This window comes from Bombina bombina, chromosome 2 (genome assembly GCF_027579735.1).
Source record: "Bombina bombina isolate aBomBom1 chromosome 2, aBomBom1.pri, whole genome shotgun sequence".
Classification (NCBI taxonomy): Eukaryota; Metazoa; Chordata; class Amphibia; order Anura; family Bombinatoridae; genus Bombina; species Bombina bombina.
In genome coordinates this window covers 41,898,373-41,925,477 of record NC_069500.1, presented here as the reverse complement: position 1 = coordinate 41,925,477, position 27,105 = coordinate 41,898,373, and the positions used below count along the sequence as shown (strand labels likewise).

Genomic DNA, 27,105 nt, shown 5'->3' with positions numbered 1-27,105 from the left:
CGAGCCTATACAGCTTGGAGTAAGACAACATGCATAAAGAGGATGATGTGGTCAAAATACTCATTTGCCTAATAATTCTGCACTCCCTGTATATATATATATCGCATATGCGTGTATGTGTGTATGTGTATGTGTGTGTGTGTATATATATATATATATATATATATATATATATATATATATATATATATATATATATATACACACACTGTATATATATGTGTGTGTGTGTATATGTATATATGTGTATATGTATATATATATATATATATATATATATATATATATATATATATATATACTGTATATGTGTGTGTGTGTATATATATATATATATATATATATAATTTGCTTTAGACCGCAATATAAAGGTGGTGCCAACTTTATCCCCACATTACTGCCTAGTTGCCTAGTGCATTTTTTTTTTTTTTTATAAACCACACTTCACTGTATTTTGGGGAGCATTTATAAATTTAACCAGAGATGTGATCTCTGGTTAATTTTTTTTAAGCGCTAATTTCTACTGTGAGCTCGTAGTAGCAATAACCAGCCACTTGTAATGGCAGATAAATTATTGCGCTCCTGCAAACAGGCAAATTTGTTAATTTAGCTCTCCACTCTCTATCCCTGTATGTTTAATAAACTGCAATCTGTATTTTGGCTTTAACGAGCACTACTTGATTTTTTTTTACTGTTGTAATGTTACCTTTTTGGGTTAAAGGTTTTTAGGTTTAGTTTGTTAAGATTACAGAAACTATACTGTTTTTTTCCTTTCCTTTTTATTTTGTCATTTTAAATAGCTACTTTTGCATGTTGTATCCCCAACTATACTGAAAATGTCAGCCACCAATCAGCAAGTGCCACCCAGAGTGCTAAACCAAAAATGGGGCAGCTCCTAAGCTTATATTCCTGCTTTTTTAAATAAAGATACCAAGAGAAAAAAAAGACCAGGGCTATTTTTACATTTCTGCTGTGTTTGTGTTTAGCTGTAATTTTCCTCTTACTCATTTTATGTACCCACACATATTATATACTGTTTTTCTCACCATTAAATGGACTTTTTAAAGATACCATTATTTTCATCATATCTTATAACTTACTATAAAAAAATGATAAAATATGATGAAAAAAATAAAAAAAAAAACACTTTTTCTAACTTTGACCCACAATAGTTTGTAAATTTTGTCCTGCGTTTAGAAATACCCAATGTTTACATGTTCTTTGCTTTTTTGCAAGTTATAGGGCAATAAATACAAGTAGTACTTTGCTATTTCCAAACCATTTTTTTTTTTTTTTTTTTATAATTAGCGATAGTTACATTGGAACACTGACATCTGTCAGGAATCCCTGAATATCCCTTCACATATATATATTTTTTATTAGTAGACAACCCAAAGTATTGATCTAGGCCCATTTTGGTATATTTCATGCCACCATTTCACCGCCAAATGCAATCAAATAAAAGAAAATATGTTAACTTTTTCTTTAACTTGAGCTTTGTCACTGAAATTATTTAAACAGCTTGTGCAATTATGGCACAAATGGTTGTAAATGCTTCTCTGGGATCCCTTTTGTTCAGAAATAGCAGACATATATGGCTTTGCCATTACTTTTTGGTAATTAGAAGGCTGCTAAATGCCGCTGCGCACAACACTTTTATTATGCCCAGCAGTGAAGGGGTTAATAAGGGAGCTTGTAAGGTTAATTTTAGCTTTAGTGCAGTAGACAACCCAAAGTATTGATCTAGGCCCATTTTGCTATATTTCATGCCACCATTTCACTGCCAAATGCAATCAAATAAAAAATATTAATGTTTTTCACTAACTTTAGGTTTCTCACTGAAATTATTTAACTTTTCTTTAACTTGAGCTTTGTCACTGAAATTATTTAAACAGCTTGTGCAATTATGGCACAAATGGTTGTAATTGCTTCTCTTGGATCCCCATTGTTCAGAAATGGCAGACATATATGTCTTTGGCATTGCTTTTTGGTAATTAGAAGGCTGCTAAATGCCGCTGCACATCACACTTTTTTATGCCCAGCAGTAAATGGGTTAATCAGGTAACTTGTAAGGTTAATTAGATAAAGTTTAGAGATCAGCCTCCCACCTGACACATCCCACCCCCTGATCCCTCCCTGACCCCTCTCAAACAGCTATCTCCCCACCCCACAATTGTCACAGCCATCTTAAGTACTGGCTGAAAGTCTGCCAGTACTAAAATAAAAGGATATATATATATATATATATATATATATATGTACAAAGAGCGTGAGAGAGTAGGTAATATTGCTAAAATATATACTTAATGGTGCCACCCTTCAAGTAAAATATAATATTTAATATAGAGAGAAAAAATACCAGGATATATATTAATACCCTACAACTGTAATGGATTCAAAGAGGCACACAAAAAATAACTTTTCAAATACACAATTTATTTCCCAAAATACAATTCAGTATAAAAAGCATTATCTGTCAGTGTCAAACACCACAGCAGAAAGCAAATTCTAACTTAAAACATTTAAAGTGCAAAGTAACCTAATTCTCTCCCTGTTCTATGTCAAGATAATGCACCACTAAATGAAGGGGTTAATCAACACAGATAATGTGCAACCTAAGTATATAATTAACCAACTGTCAGGACATATGTTAACTAGGCAGCATGCATATATACATAAATAACTACAGTCCATACATAAATGTAATATGGGTTTTGTTTGTAGTGCTTAAACGCTCTTGTGATATACAAGCACATCTCCTCAATATGGCATGATTCAAACCGCAGCTATTCCTGCTGCATATATATTCATTCACAAATGTGACTTCTTAACTGAAATAGACAGGCACTTAGCTTAGATTTTTCAGTTATGCTGTTCCCAACGGCTTTCAGCTTGCAAGCGCTTGTGATGACTCCTTTTCATGTGACGTAATCCAAAGTAGGAGTGGCGGAGCGTCACCAGGGACTGTGAGTGGCTGTAGGCGGAAGAAACCTTTTCCATGGGTCAGAGGACGCCCAGTTGAATCGACATATCGCCGTGAAGCTTGTCAAAGTTTCTGACAGTGTGAAATACCAAGATGTACCGTATACAATCACCTCTCATATAGGCAAGTCCTTACCGCATTCCAAAAGCACACTTTCAAACCGCTCACTCCACCGCCAGAGCCAAATCAGCACATAACTCAATCACTTGGACTGTACTGCTGCATATATGGAGCCAAAGTGTCTCTTTGTAAGCAGATGATTCAGGGAACAGGTTAGACTTTTGCACTGAAAATCAAGACCCAGAGTACAGTCGACTTATACCTGGGTTTCCAAACACATAGTGCCAACGCACGTTTCTCCCCCACCTCCAGTATGTGTTACAGGGGATCATCAGGGCATATAAAGTCCTCACCGGACATCCTATTTTATACAGATACCTGATTACTTACAGGTGATTCACCCAAGCAGCCTTGCAATTTCTTAAAGCTGTATTGCATTTAACCCTGTATGAGTAAAGGATAAACAACAGAGCTCTATATTGTGTTAAATACTTATTATTTGGTTCAACCTAATTCCTAGTTACCCCCAATATTTTCTACACAACAGAGATCAAATAGAATTCACCCTCAGTTCTGGCATACACTACAAACGGATGCTTAACCATTATACATAATTATTTACAAAAAGTGGGCAAATTCCAGCTTGTCATTCAGACCTTTTGGGATTCTAGTTCCCAGTCTGTAAATCCATTTGGCCTCTTTTTGTAAAAGGACCCTGTCATTATTACTACCACGTCCATTTGTGATGCCTTTATCTATGATGGTAAACTTTAATGAATCTACATTGCCATTATGTACGGTACAGAAATGTCTGGCAACATTTGTATCCCTGGAGTGAAGTATATCATCTCTATGCTCCTGTACCCGGTCCTTCACCATTCTCTTGGTTTTTCCAACATAGAAGGCCGGGCAGGAGCACCGTAGAAGATATATTACCCCTTCCGATCTGCAATTAAAGAAAAATGTTATATCAAAAATCTTTCCATCCTGGACAGAGAATTGTTTAGTGCTATCCATGTGGGCACAGTACACACAGTGCCCACATGGAAAACTACCTTTAATACCTCTGTCCTTTCTTAACCAATCCGAGGCAGAAGGACCCCTTAGGAATTGGCTTCTCACCAGTTTGTCCTTTAAGCTCTGTGCCTTCCTGGCTGTTAGGAGTGGAGAATCTCCTATCACGCTTTTAACTTTGTCATCTAGGGATAAGATGTGCCAATTTTTCTTAAAAACTGACCTAATACTCTTCCATTGATTGTTGAAATTAGAAATAAATATAATCTCACTTTCTCTTGTTAAGTGTATCCAGTCCACGGATAATCCATTACTTATGGGATATTAACTCCTCCCCAACAGGAAGTGCAAGAGGATTCACCCAGCAGAGCTGCTATATAGCTCCTCCCCTAACTGCCATTACCAGTCATTCTCTTGCACCCAACTAATAGATAGGATGTGTGAGAGGACTGTGGTGATTATACTTAGTTTCATACCTTCAATCAAAAGTTTGTTATTTTATAATAGCACCGGAGTGTGTTATTCCTTCTCTGGTAGAATTTGAAGAAGAATCTACCTGAGTTTTTCTATGATTTTAGCCGGAGTAGTTAAGATCATATTGCTGTTTCTCGGCCATCTGAGGAGAGGTAAACTTCAGATCAGGGGACAGCGGGCAGATTAATCTGCAAAGAGGTATGTAGCAGCTTATTATTTTCTGACAATGGAATTGATGAGAAAATTCTGCCATACCGATATAATGTAAACTCAGCCTTAAATGCAGTAGCAGCAACTGGTATCAGGCTGTCATGTATGTATATTTTACACTTCAGTATTCTGGGGAATGGCACTTCACTGGAATTATACTGTATGCATAAAACTTTAGCCTAATTTGCAGGGACTAGCAACAGGCTTTTTAATAACACTCAATTTATTAATGTTAAACGTTTTTTGCTGGCATGTAAAATCGTTTAATTTTCTGAGGTACTGGGTGAAAAAATGTTTTGGGCACTATTTTTTTCCACTTGGCAGTCGTTTTATTTAATTTATGACAGTTTACTGATCTCTCTCACTGTTATGTGTGAGGGGGAGGGGCCTTTTTTGGCGCTTTTGCTACGCATCAAAAAATTCAGTCAGAAGTTTATTGTCTTCCCTGCATGATCCGGTTCATCTCTACAGAACTCAGGGGTCTTCAAAACTTGTTTTGAGGGAGGTAATCACTCACAGCAGAGCTGTGAGATTGTAGTTGACTGTGATAAAAAAACGTTTATTTCTGTATTTTTTTTCTGCTATCAGGGTTAGTTATCCTTTGCTAATGGGAGCAATCCTTTGCTAAAATTGTGTTTTTTACAAAGATTTGATGCTATAACTTTTCAGTTTATTAATTTTCAACTGTCATAACTTTTTCTGTGCTTCTTATAGGCACAGTACGTTTTCATATTATAGTAAATTACTTGAAAAGTATTTCCAAGTTGCTAGTTTATTTGCTAGTGTGTTAAACATGTCTGATTCAGAGGAAGATATCTGTGCTATATGTGCTAAAGCCAAAGTGGAGCCCAATAGAAATTTATGTACTAACTGTATTGATGCTACTTTAAATAAAAGTCAATCTGTACAAATTGAACATATTTCACCAAACAACGAGGGGAGAGTTATGCCGACTAACTCGCCTCACGTGTCAGTACCTGCATCTCCCGCTCGGGAGGTGCGTGATATTGTAGCGCCGAGTACATCTGGGCGGCCATTACAAATCACATTACAGGATATGGCTACTGTTATGACTGAAGTTTTGGCTAAATTACCAGAACTAAGAGGTAAGCGTGATCACTCTGGGGTGAGAACAGAGTGCGCTGATAATATTAGGGCCATGTCAGACACTGCGTCACAATTTGCAGAACATGAGGACGGAGAGCTTCATTCTGCGGGTGACGGTTCTGATCCAAACAAACTGGATTCAGATATTTCAAATTTTAAATTTAAGCTGGAAAACCTCCGTGTATTACTAGGGGAGGTGTTAGCGGCTCTGAATGATTGTAACACAGTTGCAATACCAGAGAAAATGTGTAGGTTGGATAAATATTTTGCGGTACAGGCGAGTACTGACGTTTTTCCTATACCTAAGAGACTTACTGAAATTGTTACTAAGGAGTGGGATAGACCCGGTGTGCCGTTCTCACCCCCTCCGATATTTAGAAAGATGTTTCCAATAGACGCCACCACACGGGACTTATGGCAAACGGTCCCTAAGGTGGAGGGAGCAGTTTCTACTTTAGCTAAGCGTACCACTATCCCGGTGGAGGATAGCTGTGCCTTTTCAGATCCAATGGATAAAAAGTTAGAGGGTTACCTTAAGAAAATGTTTGTTCAACAAGGTTTTATATTGCAACCTCTTGCATGCATTGCGCCTGTCACGGCTGCAGCAGCATTTTGGTTTGAGTCTCTGGAAGAGACACTTGAATCAGCTCCATTAGATGAGATTACACACAAGCTTAAAGCCCTTAAGTTAGCTAACTCATTTATTTCAGATGCCGTAGTACATTTAACTAAACTTACGGCTAAGAATTCCGGATTCGCCATTCAGGCACGCAGAGCACTGTGGCTAAAATCCTGGTCAGCTGACGTTACTTCTAAATCTAAATTGCTTAATATACCTTTCAAAGGGCAGACCTTATTCGGGCCCGGGTTGAAAGAAATTATCGCTGACATTACAGGAGGTAAAGGCCATGCCCTGCCTCAGGACAGAGCCAAACCTAAGGCTAGACAGTCTAATTTTCGTTCCTTTCGTAATTTCAAAGCAGGAGCAGCATCAACTTTCTCTGCACCAAAACAGGAAGGAGCTGTTGCTCGCTACAGACAAGGCTGGAGACCTAACCAGTCCTGGAACAAGGGCAAGCAGGCCAGGAAACCTGCTGCTGCCCCTAAGACAGCATGAATCGAGGGCCCCCGATCCGGGAACGGATCTAGTGGGGGGCAGACTTTCTCTCTTCGCCCAGGCTTGGGCAAGAGATGTCCAGGATCCCTGGGCGTTAGAGATCATATCTCAGGGATACCTTCTAGACTTCAAATTCTCTCCCCCAAGAGGGAGATTTCATCTGTCAAGGTTGTCAACAAACCAAATAAAGAAAGAGGCGTTTCTACGCTGCGTACAAGATCTTTTATTAATGGGAGTGATCCATCCGGTTCCGCGGTCGGAACAAGGACAAGGGTTTTACTCAAATCTGTTTGTGGTTCCCAAAAAAGAGGGAACTTTCAGGCCAATCTTGGATTTAAAGATCCTAAACAAATTCCTAAGAGTTCCATCGTTCAAAATGGAAACTATTCGGACAATTTTACCCATGATCCAAAAGGGTCAGTACATGACCACAGTGGATTTAAAGGATGCTTACCTTCACATACCGATTCACAAAGATCATTACCGGTATCTAAGGTTTGCCTTTCTAGACAGGCATTACCAGTTTGTAGCTCTTCCATTCGGATTGGCTACGGCTCCGAGAATCTTCACAAAGGTTCTGGGTGCTCTTCTGGCGGTACTAAGACCGCGAGGAATTGCGGTAGCTCCGTACCTAGACGACATTCTGATACAAGCTTCAAGCTTTCAAACTGCCAAGTCTCATACAGAGTTAGTACTGGCATTTCTAAGGTCGCATGGATGGAAGGTGAACGAAAAGAAGAGTTCTCTCTTTCCACTCACAAGAGTTCCCTTCTTGGGGACTCTTATAGATTCTGTAGAAATGAAGATTTACCTGACAGAAGACAGGTTAACAAAGCTTCAAAATGCATGCCGTGTCCTTCATTCCATTCAACACCCGTCAGTAGCTCAATGCATGGAGGTGATCGGCTTAATGGTAGCAGCAATGGACATAGTACCCTTTGCACGCCTACATCTCAGACCGCTGCAATTGTGCATGCTAAGTCAGTGGAATGGGGATTACTCAGACTTGTCCCCTACTCTGAATCTGGATCAAGAGACCAGAAATTCTCTTCTATGGTGGCTTTCTCGGCCACATCTGTCCAGGGGGATGCCATTCAGCAGGCCGGACTGGACAATTGTAACAACAGACGCCAGCCTACTAGGTTGGGGCGCTGTCTGGAATTCTCTGAAGGCTCAGGGACAATGGAATCAGGAGGAGAGTCTCCTACCAATAAACATTCTGGAATTGAGAGCAGTTCTCAATGCCCTTCTGGCTTGGCCCCAGTTAACAACTCGGGGGTTCATCAGGTTTCAGTCGGACAACATCACGACTGTAGCTTACATCAACCATCAGGGAGGGACAAGAAGCTCCCTAGCAATGATGGAAGTATCAAAGATAATTCGCTGGGCAGAGTCTCACTCTTGCCACCTGTCAGCAATCCACATCCCGGGAGTGGAGAACTGGGAGGCGGATTTCTTAAGTCGTCAGACTTTTCATCCGGGGGAGTGGGAACTTCATCCGGAGGTCTTTGCCCAAATACTTCGACGTTGGGGCAAACCAGAGATATGGCGTCTCGACAGAACGCCAAGCTTCCTCGTTACGGGTCCAGATCCAGGGATCCGGGAGCGGTTCTGATAGATGCTTTGACAGCACCTTGGACCTTCGGGATGGCTTATGTGTTTCCACCCTTCCCGATGCTTCCTCGATTGATTGCCAGAATCAAACAGGAGAGAGCATCAGTGATTCTAATAGCGCCTGCATGGCCACGCAGGACTTGGTATGCAGATCTAGTGGACATGTCATCCTGTCCACCTTGGTCGCTACCTCTGAAACAGGACCTTCTGATCCAGGGTCCCTTCAAACATCAAAATCTAATTTCTCTGAAGCTGACTGCTTGGAAATTGAACGCTTGATTTTATCAAAACGTGGTTTTTCTGAGTCAGTTATTGATACCTTAATACAGGCTAGGAAGCCTGTTACCAGAAAGATTTACCATAAGATATGGCGCAAATACTTATATTGGTGCGAATCCAAGAGTTACTCATGGAGTAAGGTTAGGATTCCGAGGATATTGTCTTTTCTACAAGAAGGTTTAGAAAAGGGTTTATCCGCTAGTTCCTTAAAGGGACAGATTTCAGCTCTGTCCATTCTTTTACACAAACGTCTGTCAGAATTTCCGGACGTTCAAGCTTTTTGTCAGGCTTTAGCTAGGATCAAGCCTGTGTTTAAAACTGTTGCTCCACCATGGAGTTTGAACTTAGTTCTTAATGTTTTACAGGGGGTTCCGTTTGAACCCCTTCATTCCATTGATATCAAGTTGTTATCTTGGAAAGTTCTGTTTTTAATGGCGATTTCCTCGGCTCGAAGAGTCTCTGAGTTATCTGCCTTACATTGTGATTCTCCTTATCTGATTTTTCATTCAGACAAGGTAGTTCTGCGTACTAAACCTGGGTTCCTACCTAAGGTGGTCACTAACAGGAATATCAATCAAGAGATTGTGGTTCCATCTTTGTGTCCTAATCCTTCTTCGAAAAAGGAACGTCTGCTACACAATCTAGATGTAGTCCGTGCCCTGAAATTTTATCTACAGGCAACTAAGGATTTTCGACAAACGTCTTCCCTGTTTGTCGTTTATTCTGGTCAGAGGAGAGGTCAAAAAGCTTCGGCTACCTCTCTCTCCTTTTGGCTTCGTAGCATAATACGGTTAGCCTATGAGACTGCTGGACAGCAGCCTCCTGAAAGAATTACAGCACATTCTACTAGAGCTGTGGCTTCCACTTGGGCCTTTAAGAATGAGGCTTCTGTTGAACAGATTTGCAAGGCTGCAACTTGGTCTTCTCTTCATACTTTTTCCAAATTTTACAAATTTGACACTTTTGCTTCTTCGGAGGCTGTTTTTGGGAGAAAGGTTCTTCAGGCAGTGGTTCCTTCCGTATAAAGAGCCTGCCTGTCCCTCCCGTCATCCGTGTACTTTAGCTTTGGTATTGGTATCCCATAAGTAATGGATGATCCGTGGACTGGATACACTTAACAAGAGAAAACATAATTTATGCTTACCTGATAAATTTATTTCTCTTGTAGTGAATCCAGTCCACGGCCCGCCCTGTCACTTTAAGGCAGGTAATTTTTCCATTAAACTACAGTCACCACTGCACCCTATGGTTTTCCTTTCTCTGCATGTTTTCGGTCGAATGACTGGTAATGGCAGTTAGGGGAGGAGCTATATAGCAGCTCTGCTGGGTGAATCCTCTTGCACTTCCTGTTGGGGAGGAGTTAATATCCCATAAGTAATGGATGATCCGTGGACTGGATACACTACAAGAGAAATAAATTTATCAGGTAAGCATAAATTATGTTTTTTTCTTTTTTAGGGTTATTTCGATACAGAAGGTCATCCCTAGACATACTTCTAGCTTTCCAGAGGGATTTCTTAAGACACTTATTCGAATAGCCTCTTTTTAAAAATCTCTCTTTCATCAATGACGCATGAGTGTCAAACTTTGATAAAGAAGAGCAATTCCTCCTCAACCGGAGGAATTGACCATAAGGAATCCCTTTTTTAAGGTGTTCTGGGTGACTACTATCTGCATGTAAAATGTTGTTAGTAGCGTTCTTTTTCCTATATTTTTCCGTGACTATTTTTAGACCCTCTTTTTTCAGAGTAACATCCAGAAAGTTTAATTCTGTTGTATTTGTTTCTGATGTCAAAATAATGTTTTTGTCATTATGGTTCAGGACAGCAACGAATTCATTGAATTCTTCCGCTGTCCCATCCCACAGAACAAGGACATCGTCCACATACCGGATCCACAGCAGCACTTTGTCCTCAAAGATCCTTGAATGTTATTCAAAAATCTCTGATTCCCAAAGGCCCAGGTGTAGACAAGCATACGTGGGGGCACAAACTGCCCCCATCGCAGTTCCACATAGCTTTCGAAAAACCTGTCCATCAAATGTGAACACATTATTCTTCAAAATAAACTCAAGAAGAGAATATACAAATTCAGTGTGTTCAGCATATGCTGGACCTCTAGTTTCTAGGAACCTCCTAATTGCTCTTAGGCCTATTTTATGGGGAATGGAGGAGTAGAGACCCTCCACATCTAAAGATGCCAAGATGGTCTTTTCACTTACTTCTACCCCATCTAGCTTTCTTAGTAAGTCGGCCGTGTCTTTTATATAAGATGTCAAAGTTAATACAAAAGGCCGTAAGTACTTGTCTACTTGTCTTTTTTTATTAACTTTGACATCTTAAAAGACACGGCCGACTTACTAAGAAAGCTAGATGGGGTACAAGTAAGTGAAAAGACCATCTTGGCATCTTTAGATGTGGAGGGTCTCTACTCCTCCATTCCCCATAAAATAGGCCTAACAGCAATTAGGAGGTTCCTAATATTGGCACATCTTATATCCCTACAATCAATGGAAGAGTATTAGGTCAGTTTTTAAGAAAAATTGGCACATCTTATCCCTAGATGACAAAGTTAAAAGCGTGATAGGAGATTCTCCACTCCTAACAGCCAGGAAGGCACAGAGCTTAAAGGACAAACTGGTGAGAAGCCAATTCCTAAGGGGTCCTTCTGCCTCGGATTGGTTAAGAAAGGACAGAGGTATTAAAGGTAGTTTTCCATGTGGGCACTGTGTGTACAGTTCCCACATGGATAGCACTAAACAATTCTCTGTCCAGGATGGAAAGATTTTTGATATAAAATTTTTCTTTAATTGCAGATCGGAAGGGGTAATATATCTTCTACGGTGCTCCTGCCCGGCCTTCTATGTTGGAAAAACCAAGAGAATGGTGAAGGACCGGGTACAGGAGCATAGAGATGATATACTTCACTCCAGGGATACAAATGTTGCCAGACATTTCTGTACCGTACATAATGGCAATGTAGATTCATTAAAGTTTACCATCATAGATAAAGGCATCACAAATGGACGTGGTAGTAATAATGACAGGGTCCTTTTACAAAAAGAGGCCAAATGGATTTACAGACTGGGAACTAGAATCCCAAAAGGTCTGAATGACAAGCTGGAATTTGCCCACTTTTTGTAAATAATTATGTATAATGGTTAAGCATCCGTTTGTAGTGTATGCCAGAACTGAGGGTGAATTCTATTTGATCTCTGTTGTGTAGAAAATATTGGGGGTAACTAGGAATTAGGTTGAACCAAATAATAAGTATTTAACACAATATAGAGCTCTGTTGTTTATCCTTTACTCATACAGGGTTAAATGCAATACAGCTTTAAGAAATTGCAAGGCTGCTTGGGTGAATCACCTGTAAGTAATCAGGTATCTGTATAAAATAGGATGTCCGGTGAGGACTTTATATGCCCTGATGATCCCCTGTAACACATACTGGAGGTGGGGGAGAAACGTGCGTTGGCACTATGTGTTTGGAAACCCAGGTATAAGTCGACTGTACTCTGGGTCTTGATTTTCAGTGCAAAAGTCTAACCTGTTCCCTGAATCATCTGCTTACAAAGAGACACTTTGGCTCCATATATGCAGCAGTACAGTCCAAGTGATTGAGTTATGTGCTGATTTGGCTCTGGCGGTGGAGTGAGCGGTTTGAAAGTGTGCTTTTGGAATGCGGTAAGGACTTGCCTATATGAGAGGTGATTGTATACGGTACATCTTGGTATTTCACCCTGTCAGAAACTTTGACAAGCTTTACGGCGATATGTCGATTCAACTGGGCGTCCTCTGACCTATGGAAAAGGTTTCTTCCGCCTACAGCCACTCACAGTACCTGGTGACGCTCCGCCACTCCTACTTTGGATTACGTCACATGAAAAATAGTCATCACAAGCGCTTGCAAGCTGAAAGCCGCTGGGAACAGCATAACGGAAAAATCTAAGCTAAGTGCCTGTCTATTTCAGTTAAGAAGTCACATTTGTGAATGACTATATATGCAGCAGGAATAGCTGCGGTTTGAATCATGCCATATTGAGGAGATGTGCTTGTATATCACAAGAGCGTTTAAGCACTACAAACAAAACCCATATCACATTTATGTATGGACTGTAGTTATTTATGTATATATGCATGCTGCCTAGTTAACATATGTCCTGACAGTTGGTTAATTATATACTTAGGTTGCACATTATCTGTGTTGATTAACCCCTTCATTTAGTGGTGCATTATCTTGACATAGAACAGGGAGAGAATTAGGTTACTTTGCACTTTAAATGTTTTAAGTTAGAATTCGCTTTCTGCTGTGGTGTTTGACACTGACAGATAATACTTTTTATACTAAATTGTATTTTGGGAAATAAATTGTGTATTTGAAAAGTTCTTTTTTGTGTGCCTCTTTGAATCCCTTGCTGTTCTAGGGTATTAATATATATCCTGGTATTTTTTCTCTCTATATTAAATATAGGATACCCCCTTAGCCCTGATTGGCACCATTGCTGGCCGATGCAGAGAGGGCCACAGAGTGGATGCTTAAAAAAAGGTATTGCAGTGATTCCTCAATATCGAGGCATCACTGCAATACCTTGAAAGCGGATGGAAGCGATCACGATCGCTTCCACCGCTTGAAACCCCAGAGGACGTGCCAGGCACGTCCTTGGTCATTAACTGACACTTCTTGTAGGACTTGCCTAACACGTCCTTGGTCTTTAAGGGGTTAAAGGGACATGAAACCAAATTTTATTTCTTTCATGTTTCAGAGCATACAATTGTAAACCATTTTCTAATTAACATCTGTTATAATGCTTTATTCTCTTGGTATCTTTTCTTGAAGGAGCAGCAATGCACTACTGGGAGCTAGCTGAACATATCAGTAAGTCAGTCACAAGAGGCATATATGTGCAGTCACCAATAAGCAGCTAGTTCTGAGCCTTTACTTTTCAACAAACGATACCAAGAGAATTAAGCAAATTAGTTGAAATAAGCAAAAAAGGAAAGCTGTTTAAAATTTAATGTTCCATCTGAAATACAAAAGACAATTTTTTTGGATTGGTTCAATACTATATGCTGGCAAATATATAGGGAGAAGTCCCTATTCATCTATTCTTAACATTGATATATTACTGTTTTTTCTTTGTATAATGTGGATTTCAAATATATGTTTATATTAAATATGTCATTTCATTATAATGTATATAGTGTGTCATCTAGAATCAGCTCTATTATACTGTTAGTGTGTCAGCTAGAATCAGCTCTATTATAATGTTAGTGTGTCAGCTAGAATCAGCTCTATTATACTGTTAGTGTGTCAGCTAGAATCAGCTCTATTATACTGTTAGTGTGTCGGCTAGAATCAGCTCTATTATACTGTTAGTGTGTCAGCTAGAATCAGCTCTATTATACTGTTAGTGTGTCAGCTAGAATCAGCTCTATTATACTGTTAGTGTGTCAGCTAGAATCAGCTCTATTATACTGTTTGTGTGTCAGCTAGAATCAGCTCTATTATACTGTTAGTGTGTCAGCTAGAATCAGCTCTATTATACTGTTAGTGTGTCAGCTAGAATCAGCTCTATTATACTGTTAATGTGTCAGCTAGAATCAGCTCTATTATACTGTTAGTGTGTCAACTAGAATCAGCTCTATTATACTGTTAGTGTGTCAGCTAGAATCAGCTCTATTATACTGTTAGTGTGTCAGCTAGAATCAGCTCTATTATACTGTTAGTGTGTCAGCTAGAATCAGCTCTATTATACTGTTAGTGTGTCAGCTAGAATCAGCTCTATTATACTGTTAGTGTGTCAGCTAGAATCAGCTCTATTATACTGTTAGTGTGTCAGCTAGAATCAGCTCTATTATACTGTTAATGTGTCAGCTAGAATCAGCTCTATTATACAGTTAGTGTGTCAGCTATAATCAGCTCTTTTATACTGTTAGTGTGTCAGCTAGAATCAGCTCTATTATACTGTTAGTGTGTCAGCTAGAATCAGCTCTATTATACTGTTAGTGTGTCGGCTAGAATCAGCTCTATTATACTGTTAGTGTGTCAGCTAGAATCAGCTCTATTATACTGTTAGTGTGTCAGCTAGAATCAGCTATATTATACTGTTAGTGTGTCAGCTAGAATCAGCTCTATTATACTGTTAGTGTGTCAGCTAGAATCAGCTCTATTATACTGTTTGTGTGTCAGCTAGAATCAGCTCTATTATACTGTTAGTGTGTCAGCTAGAATCAGCTCTATTATACTGTTAGTGTGTCAGCTAGAATCAGCTCTATTATACTGTTAATGTGTCAGCTAGAATCAGCTCTATTATACTGTTAGTGTGTCAACTAGAATCAGCTCTATTATACTGTTAGTGTGTCAGCTAGAATCAGCTCTATTATACTGTTAGTGTGTCAGCTAGAATCAGCTCTATTATACTGTTAGTGTGTCAGCTAGAATCAGCTCTATTATACTGTTAGTGTGTCAGCTAGAATCAGCTCTATTATACTGTTAGTGTGTCAGCTAGAATCAGCTCTATTATACTGTTAGTGTGTCAGCTAGAATCAGCTCTATTATACTGTTAGTGTGTCAGCTAGAATCAGCTCTATTATACTGTTAGTGTGTCAGCTAGAATCAGCTCTATTATACTGTTAGTGTGTCAGCTAGAATCAGCTCTATTATACTGTTAGTGTGTCAGCTAGAATCAGCTCTATTATACTGTTAGTGTGTCAGCTAGAATCAGCTCTATTATACTGTTAGTGTGTCAGCTAGAATCAGCTCTATTATACTGTTAGTGTGTCAGCTAGAATCAGCTCTATTATACTGTTAGTGTGTCGGCTAGAATCCGCTCTATTATAATGTTAGTGTGTCGGCTAGAATCAGCTCTATTATACTGTTAGTGTGTCAGCTAGAATCAGCTCTATTATACTGTTAGTGTGTCAGCTAGAATCAGCTCTATTATACTGTTAGTGTGTCAGCTAGAATCAGCTCTATTATACTGTTAGTGTGTTGGCTGTTGAGCGCCCTCTTCACTTCTTTTTAAATTGCATATACCTGCCCCCCCCTGTTCTGGCGCCAATTGTAAGAGACTAAGACTTGTCAATCACCCCGGATGGACAAGTCTGGGGTAGTTTAACTCCTCCTTCCCTGTCTTCATGCTGACACTGCATCTGAAAAAATAAAAAAACAACAAAGTAGAATAGCACCACTGCATCATGTGACAGACGTCAGCCAATCACAGAATGCATATACTATATCCTGTGAATCTTGCACATGCTCAGTAGGAATTGGTGCCTCAGAAAGTGTACATATATAAATTTAGATAATGGATGTGAAATGGAAAGTTGGTTAAAACTTTAATTCTGAGTTTAGTGGTCCTTTAACTTGTGAGCAAGGCTGTACCACAGTGGTCTCAAAGTACCGGCCCTGGGGCCATATGCGGCCCTCAAAATAGTTTAATCTGGCCCTCCCTTGTTTATTAGGTAAATGATTCATTTGGCCCCATCAACGTTTTAAGGTTCTAAGAAGTGTAGCAAGTTGATGTTCTATATAGGCACCGACAAGATAAATATAAAGGCAAGCATTGTCCAGTGTAGACTCCCAGGATGCACTGCTTATTCAGTTGCAGAATGATCACTTCTCTCACAAGATAAATATACACTGTGTCTGTCTATAGTGGGCTACAGCGCCTACCATGCACTACTACTTAAGTAAATGTCACTACCAGTTTCTAGTATTTCCAGTTCGAGGTCTCGCTCTGTTCAAGTGGCCCCCATGGGAGAACAACACTTGGCCAGTAGCCCCCGGATACAATGATCTTGATACCCCTGCTTTACCACAAGGGACCTGGGCGAGTCATTAGATTACACCGTGTTGTAAAGTAGCTACTTGAGCTATCAATATGAGGTTACATGTGTCTACTATTATATTCCTGACCAGAACTCATACAGATTTATCATTTAATGGAACTCTGAACTGCTTTTAGAGGTTTTTTAACATGTCTTTAATGTATTAATTATCTTTCAGAAAAACTCCTGCACGTTGCCGGATGATTTAAAGAACTTTTATCTGATGACCGACGGCTTCCAGATGACTTGGAACGTGAAGATTGATGGTCAGTTTGTTTACAGAAAAAAATATATATTGAATATATAGAAGAGATGCGCAGCCATGAAAAATTTGGTTTGTTCAAATCTTTCGTGAAAAATATTTGAGGATTCCCCCCCCCCCCCCGAATATTCATTGGCTGCACTTTTCGGTATTTGTTTATTTAAAACACAACAAATACTGAATATTCGTTAAACATTTTACATTTGTTTTTTAATGTAAATGTTTAAAATCTACAGGTGAAAAAGTTCACCTGTAGCTTTATACTTATATTTTGCACTCTGGGAGCGCACTAACCTGCTCATCTTCTTCACAGAATCACGGCTGCGCTAATCGGTGGCTTAGCACGGGCAGCTTCCACTACCTTCCCCATTAGTGCTGCTCTTGGGAACTACTGCACTCAACCTCCTGTTAGCGCAGCTGGGGTTCTGTGAAGAAGAGGACAGGATTAGTGCGGCTCTCCAGCGAGCTAAAGGTAAGTATTAACCCCTTAAAAGTAATTTAAAGAAAACAAATTATTTTTCGTTTCATTTAAATTTTGTTGCTACATTGGTTCAATGATTAGTTTTGTTAAAATGAAACAAATATCCAATTTTCATTATGAATTTGCATTTGTAACAAAACGAATACACATCTCTAACATATAGTAACTGTGTTTTTTAACTCCCCGATGTAGACTGTAGACTGCAGGTTAAATAATAAATTGATTATTATCCCTCAATATGGACCATAGACTAAATAGTAAGTGGCTTAAATTAAGTGCTTTTAGTAGAGGGAGCAGTTACTAGTGGTGTTCCTCAGGGGTTAGTTCTGGGACCTGTTTTGTTTAACTTATTTATTAGCAAAGGGCTACAGGGAAGAATTTCCATCTAGATAAGAAAAATTTGAAGGTTAATTACAGACTTAATTACCTTTTTTACTGGCTGTTACAAATGAGGAATGAGTTATTTTAATTTTAGTAGTATTGCAGTGGTATTATAATGTAGTATTGCAGCACAAAAGGCCAACAGAATTTTTGGGTGTATATATAGCGGTATTACCAGAAGAAATAGTACAGTTTTTATGCCCCTTTACAGATCGCTAGTTAGTCCTTATCTTGAATATTGTGTACAGTGCTCAATGCCGTATTTCCAGAAGAACATAAATAAATTGGAATATGTTCAAATGAGGCTACTAAAATTTGTACATGGTCTAAAAAATAAAACTTACCAGGAAAGGCTCAATGTATAAGTATAGCACGGAGAAGAGGAGTGAAAGCGGTGATACGATAGAAACTCTAAAATATATAAAGTAGTTTAGTAAAGCTGAGGCTTATGAGCATTTCCATAACAAGATGTCTTGATTTTAAGTTTAAGGGTAGTAGTTACAGGAGTAATTTGCAGAAGTACTTCTTTACAGAGATGGAGACTCATGGAATAAACTCCCATTAGACATGGTAAAATCAAACCATATAGGCTAAATAAACAGGGTTTTAAGCCCTCCTCCCCAATATGGATAGTAGATTAAATAGTAGTTGGTTTATTAACCCTTAGGTTAGAGATACCTTATTTTGTTGTGGCCTTCTAAACTGCTTCTTTTTTTTTTTTTTTACTTTTTGACAAATGTACACAGTGGAAATAAGGCAAAGCTGCTAGTTTGAGGCGATATGACATATACATGAACATAAGATGAGGCGATATGACAGTAACATGTACATAAGATGAGGCGATTTGACAGTAACATGTACATAAGATGAGGCGATATGACAGTAACATGTACATAAGATGAGGCGATTTGACAGTAACATGTACATAAGATGAGGCGATATGACAGTAACATGTACATAAGATGAGGCGATTTGACAGTAACATGTACATAAGTGAGGTGATATGACAGTAACACGTACATAAGTTGAGGTGATATGACAGTAACACGTATATAAGATGAGGCGATATGACAGTAGCATGCACATAAGATGAAGTGATATGACTGTAAAACATACATAAGTTGAGGTGATATGACAGTAAAACATACATAAGATGAGGTGATATGACAGTAAAATGTACATAAGATGAGGCAATATGGCAGTTACGTGTACATAAGATGAGGTGCTATGACAGTTAGATGTGCATAAGATGAGGTGATATGACAGTAACACATACATAAGATGAGGCGATATGACAGTAACACATACATAAGATGAGGCGATATGACAGTAACATGTACATAAGATGAGGTGATATGACAGTAACATGTACATAAGTGAGGTGATATGACAGTAACATGTACATAAGATGAGGTAATAGTAACAGTTACATGTACATTAGATGAGGTAATAGTAACAGTTACATGTACATAAGATGAGGTAATAGTAACAGTTACATGTACATAAGATGAGGTGATTTGACAGTAACACATATACATAAGATGAGGTGATATGACAGTTGCATGTAAATAAGCTGAGGTGATATGATAGTAAAGTACATAAGATGAGGCGATATGATAGTAACATGCACATAAGATGAGGTGATATGACAGTAACCTGTACATAAGATGAGGTGCTATGACAGTTAGATGTGCATACGATGAGGTGATATAACAGTAACATGTACATAAGATGAGGTGATATGACAGTAACTTGTATGTAAGTGAGGCGATATGGCAGTTACGTGTACATAAGATGAGGTGCTATGACAGTTATATGTGCATAAGATGAGGTGATATGACAGTAACACATACATAAGATGAGGCAATATGACAGTTACATGTACATAAGATGAGGCGATATGACAATAACACATACATAAGATAAAGCGATATGACAGTAACACATACATAAGATGAGGCAATATGACAGTTACATGTACATAAGATGAGGCAATATGACAATAACACATACATAAGATGAGGCGATATGACAGTAACATGTACATAAGATGAGGCAATATGACAATAGCACATACATAAGATGAGGCGATATGACAGTAACACATACATAAGATGAGGCAATATGACAATAACACATACATAAGATGAGGCGATATGACAGTAACATGTACATAAGATGAGGCAATATGACAATAGCACATACATAAGATGAGGCGATATGACAGTAACACATACATAAGATGAGGCGATATGACTGTTACATGTACATAAGATGAGGCGATATGACAATAACACATACATAAGATGAGGCGATATGACAGTAACACATACATAAGATAAAGCGATATGACAGTAACACATACATAAGATAAAGCGATATGACAGTAACACATACATAAGATGAGGCAATATGACATTTACATGTACATAAGTGAGGCAAAATAATAGAAACAAGGGAGGTCTCTGGTCTCAGCTGAAAACTTCATTTGTGATTAAACCCAATTTGCTGACATACATAGGTAGTGACTGATCACTCGCTCATAGCACAGAACACACTGCAGGCTGTTTTCAGATATGCCCCAGACTTTACTGGATAATAATTAAATATTAAGCTGGGAACCGTGTACTTTATGTGTCAGAATGCTGTACGTTTTGTTCTGAAGTGGTTTAGGGATGCAACCGCAATAAAAGAAACACAAAATTATTTTTTCTTTGTTGCTTCTAAAAAGTGCATTTTAAAATCTATTAGTTTTAAACATTTGTAAAAAACGTTGTAAAATGTTGACTTCCTGATGTATAGTGCGTGATCCGATGTACTCAGCACTGTATTTCCTATTAACTTCAAATTCAAAAAGTATATGATTAACTAGTGCTCTGCAAAATGCATTATAGACTATTTTAGTCTTTACCGTCCCTTTAATGATGAGTAACGTCTGTAAAGGAGTAGAGTTAGAAGAGAATTATCTGGCACTTTGTAACTGCTCTTTGCTTTTGGATTGTTTCAAAATAATATATAGCAGTATTTCCTGAGAATAAAACAAAGCCCATTTGAATGTGTTCTAAAGCTAATAAGGATTAGAGTGGATGGGTAAAAGGATAAATAAGTATTATTAATAAATATGCAAAAATTCTCTATAGCTATATTTTTGCTTTTCTATTAGTTTAGGCACGATGTGTGACAATGCAAAACATTTTAAACAAAGGATCCAAATGCACAAGCATAGAGTGCGTTACATCACATGACCCAATGTGCATCACTACCAATATGAAATATTCCACCAATGGCGAGGTTGATGTATCTGATGTGTATTTTGCTCACACCTGATGTCTGACAAAGGGACCTCTGTGTCCTTTTAAAGGATCATTAAACACTCAATAAATGCTAAATACAATAAAGCATTTAACAAAAGATTAGTCTGAGAATAACGTAGATGTATCTTTGTTGTTGGGGTAAGAAATCTTTATATATATATATATATATATATATATATATATATATATATATATGTGTGTGTGTGTGTGGGTGTGTTTGACACTGTATGTGTGTTTATATATATATATATATATATATATATATATATAAAGTCCTAAAGCCCGTTCACACGGGCCATTGTTTGCAGTACATCGGTCCCACCCCTTGCGCTCTCTCTCCCCCTCTCTTTTGCTCTCTCTCCCCCTCTCTTTTGCGCTCTCTCGCTCCACCTCTCTTTTGCTCTCTCTCTCCCCCCTCTCTTTTGCTCTCTCTCTCCCCCCTCTCTTGCTCTCTCTCCCCTCTCTTTTGCTCTTTCCCCTCTCTATTTTGCTCTCTCTCTCTCCCCCCTCTCTTTTGCTCTCTCTCTCCCCCCTCTCTTGCTCTCTCTCCTCTCTCTTTTCCCTCTCTTTTGCTCTCTCTCCCCCCTCTCTTTTGCTCTCTCTCCCCCCTCTCTTTTGCTCTCTCTCCCCCCTCTCTTTTGCTCTCTCTCCCCCCTCTCTTTTGCTCTCTCTCTCCCCTCTCTTTTGTTCTCTCTCTCCCCCCTCTCTTTTGCTCTCTCTCCCCCTCTCTCTTTTGCGCTCTCTCTCCCCCTCTCTCTTTTGCGCTCTCTCTCTCCCTCCCTCTTTTGCGCTCTCTCTCTCCCTCCTCTTTTTTGCGCTCTCCCCCCTCTTTTTGAGCTCACTCTTCTCCCTCTCTTTTGCGCTCTCTCTCCCCCTCTCTCTTTTGCGCTCTCTCTCTCCCTCCCTCTTTTGCGCTCTCTCTCTCCCTCCTCTTTTTTGCGCTCTCCCCCCTCTTTTTGAGCTCACTCTTCTCCCTCTCTTTTGCGCTCTCTCCCCCCTCTCTTTTGCGCTCTCTCTCTCTCCCCCTCTCATTTGCGCTCTCTCTCTCTCCCCCTCCTCTTTTTTGCGCTCTCCCCCCTCTTTTTTGAGCTCTCTCTTCTCTTTCTCTTTTGCTCTCTCTCTCCCCCTCTCTTTTGCGCTCTCTCTCTCCCCCCTCTCTTTTGCTCTCTCTCTCTCCCCCTCTCTTTTGCGCTCTCTCTCTCTCTCCCCCTCTCTTTTGCGCTCTCTCTCTCTCTCTCTCTCTCTCTCTCCCCCCCCTCTCTTTTGCGCTCTTTCTCTCTCCCCTCTCTCTCTTTTGCTCCCTCTCTCCCCCCTCTCTTTTACACTCTCTCTCTCTCTCCCCCTCTCTTTTGCTCTCTCTCTCTCCCCCTCTCTTTTGCGCTCTCTCTCTCCCCCTCTCTTTTGTGCTCTCTTTCTCCCCCTTTCTTTTACGCTCTCTCTTTCCCCCTCTTATTTTCTCTCTCCCCCTCTCTTTTGCACTCTCTCTCCCCCCTCTCTTTTGCACTCTCTCTCCCCCCTCTCTTTTGCACTCTCTCTCCCCCCTCTCTTTTGCACTCTCTCTCCCCCCTCTCTTTTGCACTCTCTCTCCCCCCTCTCTTTTGCGCTCTCTCTCCCCCCTCTCTTTTGCGCTCTCTCTCCCCCCTCTCTTTTGCGCTCTCTCTCCCCCCTCTCTTTTGCGCTCTCTCTCCCCCCTCTCTTTTGCGCTCTCTCTCCCCCCTCTCTTTTGCGCTCTCTCTCCCCCCTCTCTTTTGCGCTCTCTCTCCCCCCTCTCTTTTGCGCTCTCTCTCCCCCCTCTCTTTTGCGCTCTCTCTCCCCCCTCTCTTTTGCGCTCTCTCTCTTCCCTCTCTTTTGCTCTCTCTCTCCCCTCTCTATTGCTCTCTCTCCCCTCTCTTCTTTTGCTCACTCTCTTTCCCTCTCTTTTGCTCTCTCTCTCTCCCCCTCTCTTTTGCTCTCTCTCTCCCCCTCTCTTTTGCTCTCTCTCTCCCCCTCTCTTTTGCTCTTTCCCCTCTATTTTGCTCTCTCCCCCCCTCTATTTTGCTCTCGTCATGCCCACTTCCGTCCACCGTCACCGTGCCGCAGCAGATCAGGTAGACTCTAAGGCCAGGTGTGTTTGTCCTTGTGCTGTCTTTACTGCGCATGACAGCTTCGGACAAACACACTTGACCTTTTATATTATACCTTTACTTGGCTTTTTTCTCACATAAAGAATCTTTACTTTCTTTGCTCAAACCTACACATTCATTATGAACAGATCATTTATTGGTGTTCTATTGCTGTCTTCACAAACATCTGTTTAGATTTTACATTTGGACAATTTACATTATGGGATTTTAGAGGTTTTGACGTATATTGAAGCAATAAGACTTCTTAAAGTCAAAATGTAACTTTTATGTTTGAGACACAGCGTGTAATTTTTATATACTTTTCAATTTACTTCTATTATCAGATTTACTTTGTTCTTTTGGTATCCTTTGTTGAAAAGCAGGGAGGTAAGCTCAGGCGCAGCAATGAACTACTGGTGATTTTTGGCTACACACATATGCCTCTTGCCATTGGCTCACCTGACATGCTCCCAGCAGTGCACTGTTGCTCTGAACTTGGCTTAATCTATGTGCTTAACCTATTTCATCAAAAATGGTTCTAGAAAAAGTTATTACCGTTTAGTGGCATACACACAGCTTTACATGTGTATGGGTGCATGGAGTGTGTGTCTGTGTGGGGTGTGTGTGTGGAGTGTGTAAGGTGTGTGTGTTTGTTTGAAGTGTGGAGTGTGTGAGGTATGTGTGTTTCTGTGAGGTGTGTGTGGGGGGTATAACAGGGGTGTGTGGTATGTGTGTTTCTGTGAGGTGTGGGGTGTGTAAGTTGTGTGTGTTTGTGAGGTATGTGTGTTTCTGTGAGGTGTGTGTGTGGGGGGGTATAACAGGGGTGTGTGGTATGTGTGTTTCTGTGAGGTGTGGGTTGTGTGAGGTGTGTGTGAGGTATGTGTGTTTCTGTGAGGTGTGGGGTGTGTAAGTTGTGTGTGTGGGGTGTGTGGACTGTGTAAGGTGTGTGTGGGGTATGTGTTTCTGTGAGGTGTATGGGGGGTATAAGGGTGTGTGTGGTATGTGTGTTTCTGTGTGGTGTGGAGTGTGTGAGGTATGTGTGTTTCTGTGAGGTGTGTGTGTAGGGAGTGTAAGTGGGGTGGTATGTGTGTTTGTGTGAGGTGTGTGTTTGTGTGAGGTGTGGAGTGTTTGGGGGGGGTGTAGAGGGGTGGTATGTGTGTTTGTGTGGGGTGTGTATGGTGTGTGTGTTTGTGAGGTGTAGATTGTGTGAGGTATGTGTTTCTGTGAAGTGTGAGGTGTGTGTTTCTGTGAGGTGTGTGTAGGGGGGTGGTATGTGTGTTTGTGTGAGGTGTGGAGTGTGTGAGGTATGTGTGGGTTTAAGGGGGGTGTGTGGTATGCGTGTTTCTGTGAGGTGTGTGTGGGGGGGTGTGGAGTGTGTAAGGTGGGTGTGTGTAAGGTATGTGTGTTTCTATACTAACGGCTAGATTTAGAGTTCTGCGTTAGCCGTCAAAAGCAGCGTTAAGGGGTCCTAACGCTGGTTTTGGCCGGCCGCTGGTATTTAGAGTCAGGCAGGAAAGGGTCTAACGCTCACTTTCAAGCCGCGACTTTTCCATACCGCAGATCCCCTTACGCCAGTTGCGTATCCTATCTTTTCAACGGGATCTGCCTAACACTGGTATTTAGCATCTTGGCTGAAGTGAGCGGTAGACCCTCTACCGACAAGACTCCAGCCACAGAAAAAAGTCAGTAGTTAAGAGCTTTCTGGGCTAACTCCGGTTTATAAAGCTCTTAACTACTGTGCTATAAAGTACACTAACACCCATAAACTACCTATGTACCCCTAAACCGAGGTCCCCCTACATCGCCGCCACTATAATAAATATTTTTAACCCCTAATCTGCCGACCGCACACCGCCGCCACCTACATTATCCCTATGAACCCCTAATCTGCTGCCCCTAACATTGCCGACACCTACATAATATTTATTAACCCCTAATCTACCCCCCCCAACGTCGCCGCTACCTTACCTACACTTATTAACCCCTAATTTGCCAACCGGACCTCGCCGCTACTCTAATAAATGTATTAACCCCTAAACCGCCGCACTCCCGCCTCGCAAACCCTATAATAAATAGTATTAACCCCTAATCTGCCCTCCCTAACATCGCCGCCACCTAACTTCAAGTATTAACCCCTAATCTGCCGACCGGACCTCGCCGCTACTCTAATAAATGTATTAACCCCTAAAGCTAAGTCTTACCCTAACCCTAACAATTAAATAAAATAAACTAAATTACAAAAAAAACAAACACTAAATTACAAAAAATAAAAAAGATTACAAGAATTTTAAGCTAATTACACCTACTCTAAGCCCCCTAATAAAATAACAAAGTCCCCCAAAATAAAAAAAATTCCCTACCCTAATCTAAATTAAAAAAGTTAACAGCTCTATTACCAGCCCTTAAAAGGGCTTTTTGCGGGGCATGCTCCAAAGAAATCAGCTCTTTTGCCTGGAAAAAAAAAACACAATACCACCCCCCAACATTACAACCCACCACCCACATACCCCTACTCTAACCCAAACCCCCCTTAAATAAACCTAACACTACCCCCCTGAAGAGCTCCCTACCTTCCTATCAGCCAATCGGAATTCGAGGGACGCCATCTTGGATGACGTCATTTAAAGGAACCTTCATTCGGCGAGTAGGCGTCGTGGAAGAAGGATGGATCCGCGTCGGCTGGAAGAAGATGGCTCCGCTCCGGATGGATGAAGATAGAAGATGCCGCTTGGATGAAGATGTCTACCGGTCCGGATGTCCTCTTCTGCCGGAATAGGATGAAGACTTCTGCCGCTCCGGATGTCCTCTTTTGGTCCATCGGTGCCCAGCTGGGTGAACACGACTCAAGGTAGGGAGATCTTCAGGGGGGTAGTGTTAGGTTTATTTAAGGGGGGTTTGGGTTAGAGTAGGGGTATGTGGGTGGTGGGTTGTAATGTTGGGGGGTGGTATTGTGTTTTTTTTTACAGGCAAAAGAGCTGATTTCTTTGTGGCATGCCCCGCAAAAAGCCCTTTTAAGGGCTGGTAATAGAGCTGTTAACTTTTTTAATTTAGATTAGGGTAGGGAATTTTTTTTATTTTGGGGGGCTTTGTTATTTTATTAGGGGGCTTAGAGTAGGTGTAATTAGCTTAAAATTCTTGTAATCTTTTTTTTATTTTGTGTAATTTAGTGTTTGTTTTTTTTGTAATTTAGTTTAGTTTATTTAATTGTAGGTAATTGCAGGTACTTGTAGTTAATTGATTTAATTTATTTATTGATAGTGTAGTGTTAGGTTTAATTGTAACTTAGGTTAGGATTTATTTTACAGGTAATTTTGTAACTATTTTAACTAGGTAGCTATGAAATAGTAAATAACTATTTATTAGCTATTGTACCTAGTTTAAATAAATACAAAGTTGCCTGTAAAATAAATATAAATCCTAAAATAGCTACAATATAATTATTCGTTATATTGTAGCTATATTAGGGTTTATTTTACAGGTAAGTATTTAGCTTTAAATAGGAATACTTTAGTTAATAAGATTTAATTTATTTCGTTAGATTAAAATTATATTTAATTTAGGGGGGGTGTTAGGGTTAGGGTAAGACTTAGCTTTAGGGGTTAATACATTTATTAGAGTAGCGGCGAGGTCCGGTCGGCAGATTAGGGGTTAATACTTGAAGTTAGGTGGCGGCGACGTTGGGGAGGGCAGATTAGGGGTTAATACTATTTATTATAGGGTTTGCGAGGCGGGAGTGCGGCGGTTTAGGGGTTAATACATTTATTAGAGTAGCGGCGAGGTCCGGACGGCAGATTTGGGGTTAATAAGTGTAGGTAAGGTAGCGGCGATGTTGGGGGGGGGCAGATTAGGGGTTAATAAATATAATATAGGGGTCG

At 40.1% G+C, this 27,105-nt stretch overlaps 1 protein-coding gene across 2 annotated transcripts in view; it reads left to right on the top strand.

Moving 5' to 3' along the window:
• TPGS2 (tubulin polyglutamylase complex subunit 2) overlaps positions 1-27,105 on the top strand; it is a 167,224-nt gene that overhangs the window by 83,549 nt on the left and 56,570 nt on the right. For both annotated transcript variants that reach the window (XM_053701050.1, XM_053701049.1), the window contains exon 4: positions 16,869-16,956. In XM_053701050.1, coding sequence (XP_053557025.1) covers positions 16,869-16,956 — 88 coding nt within the window. The remainder of the gene's footprint in view (positions 1-16,868; positions 16,957-27,105) is intronic.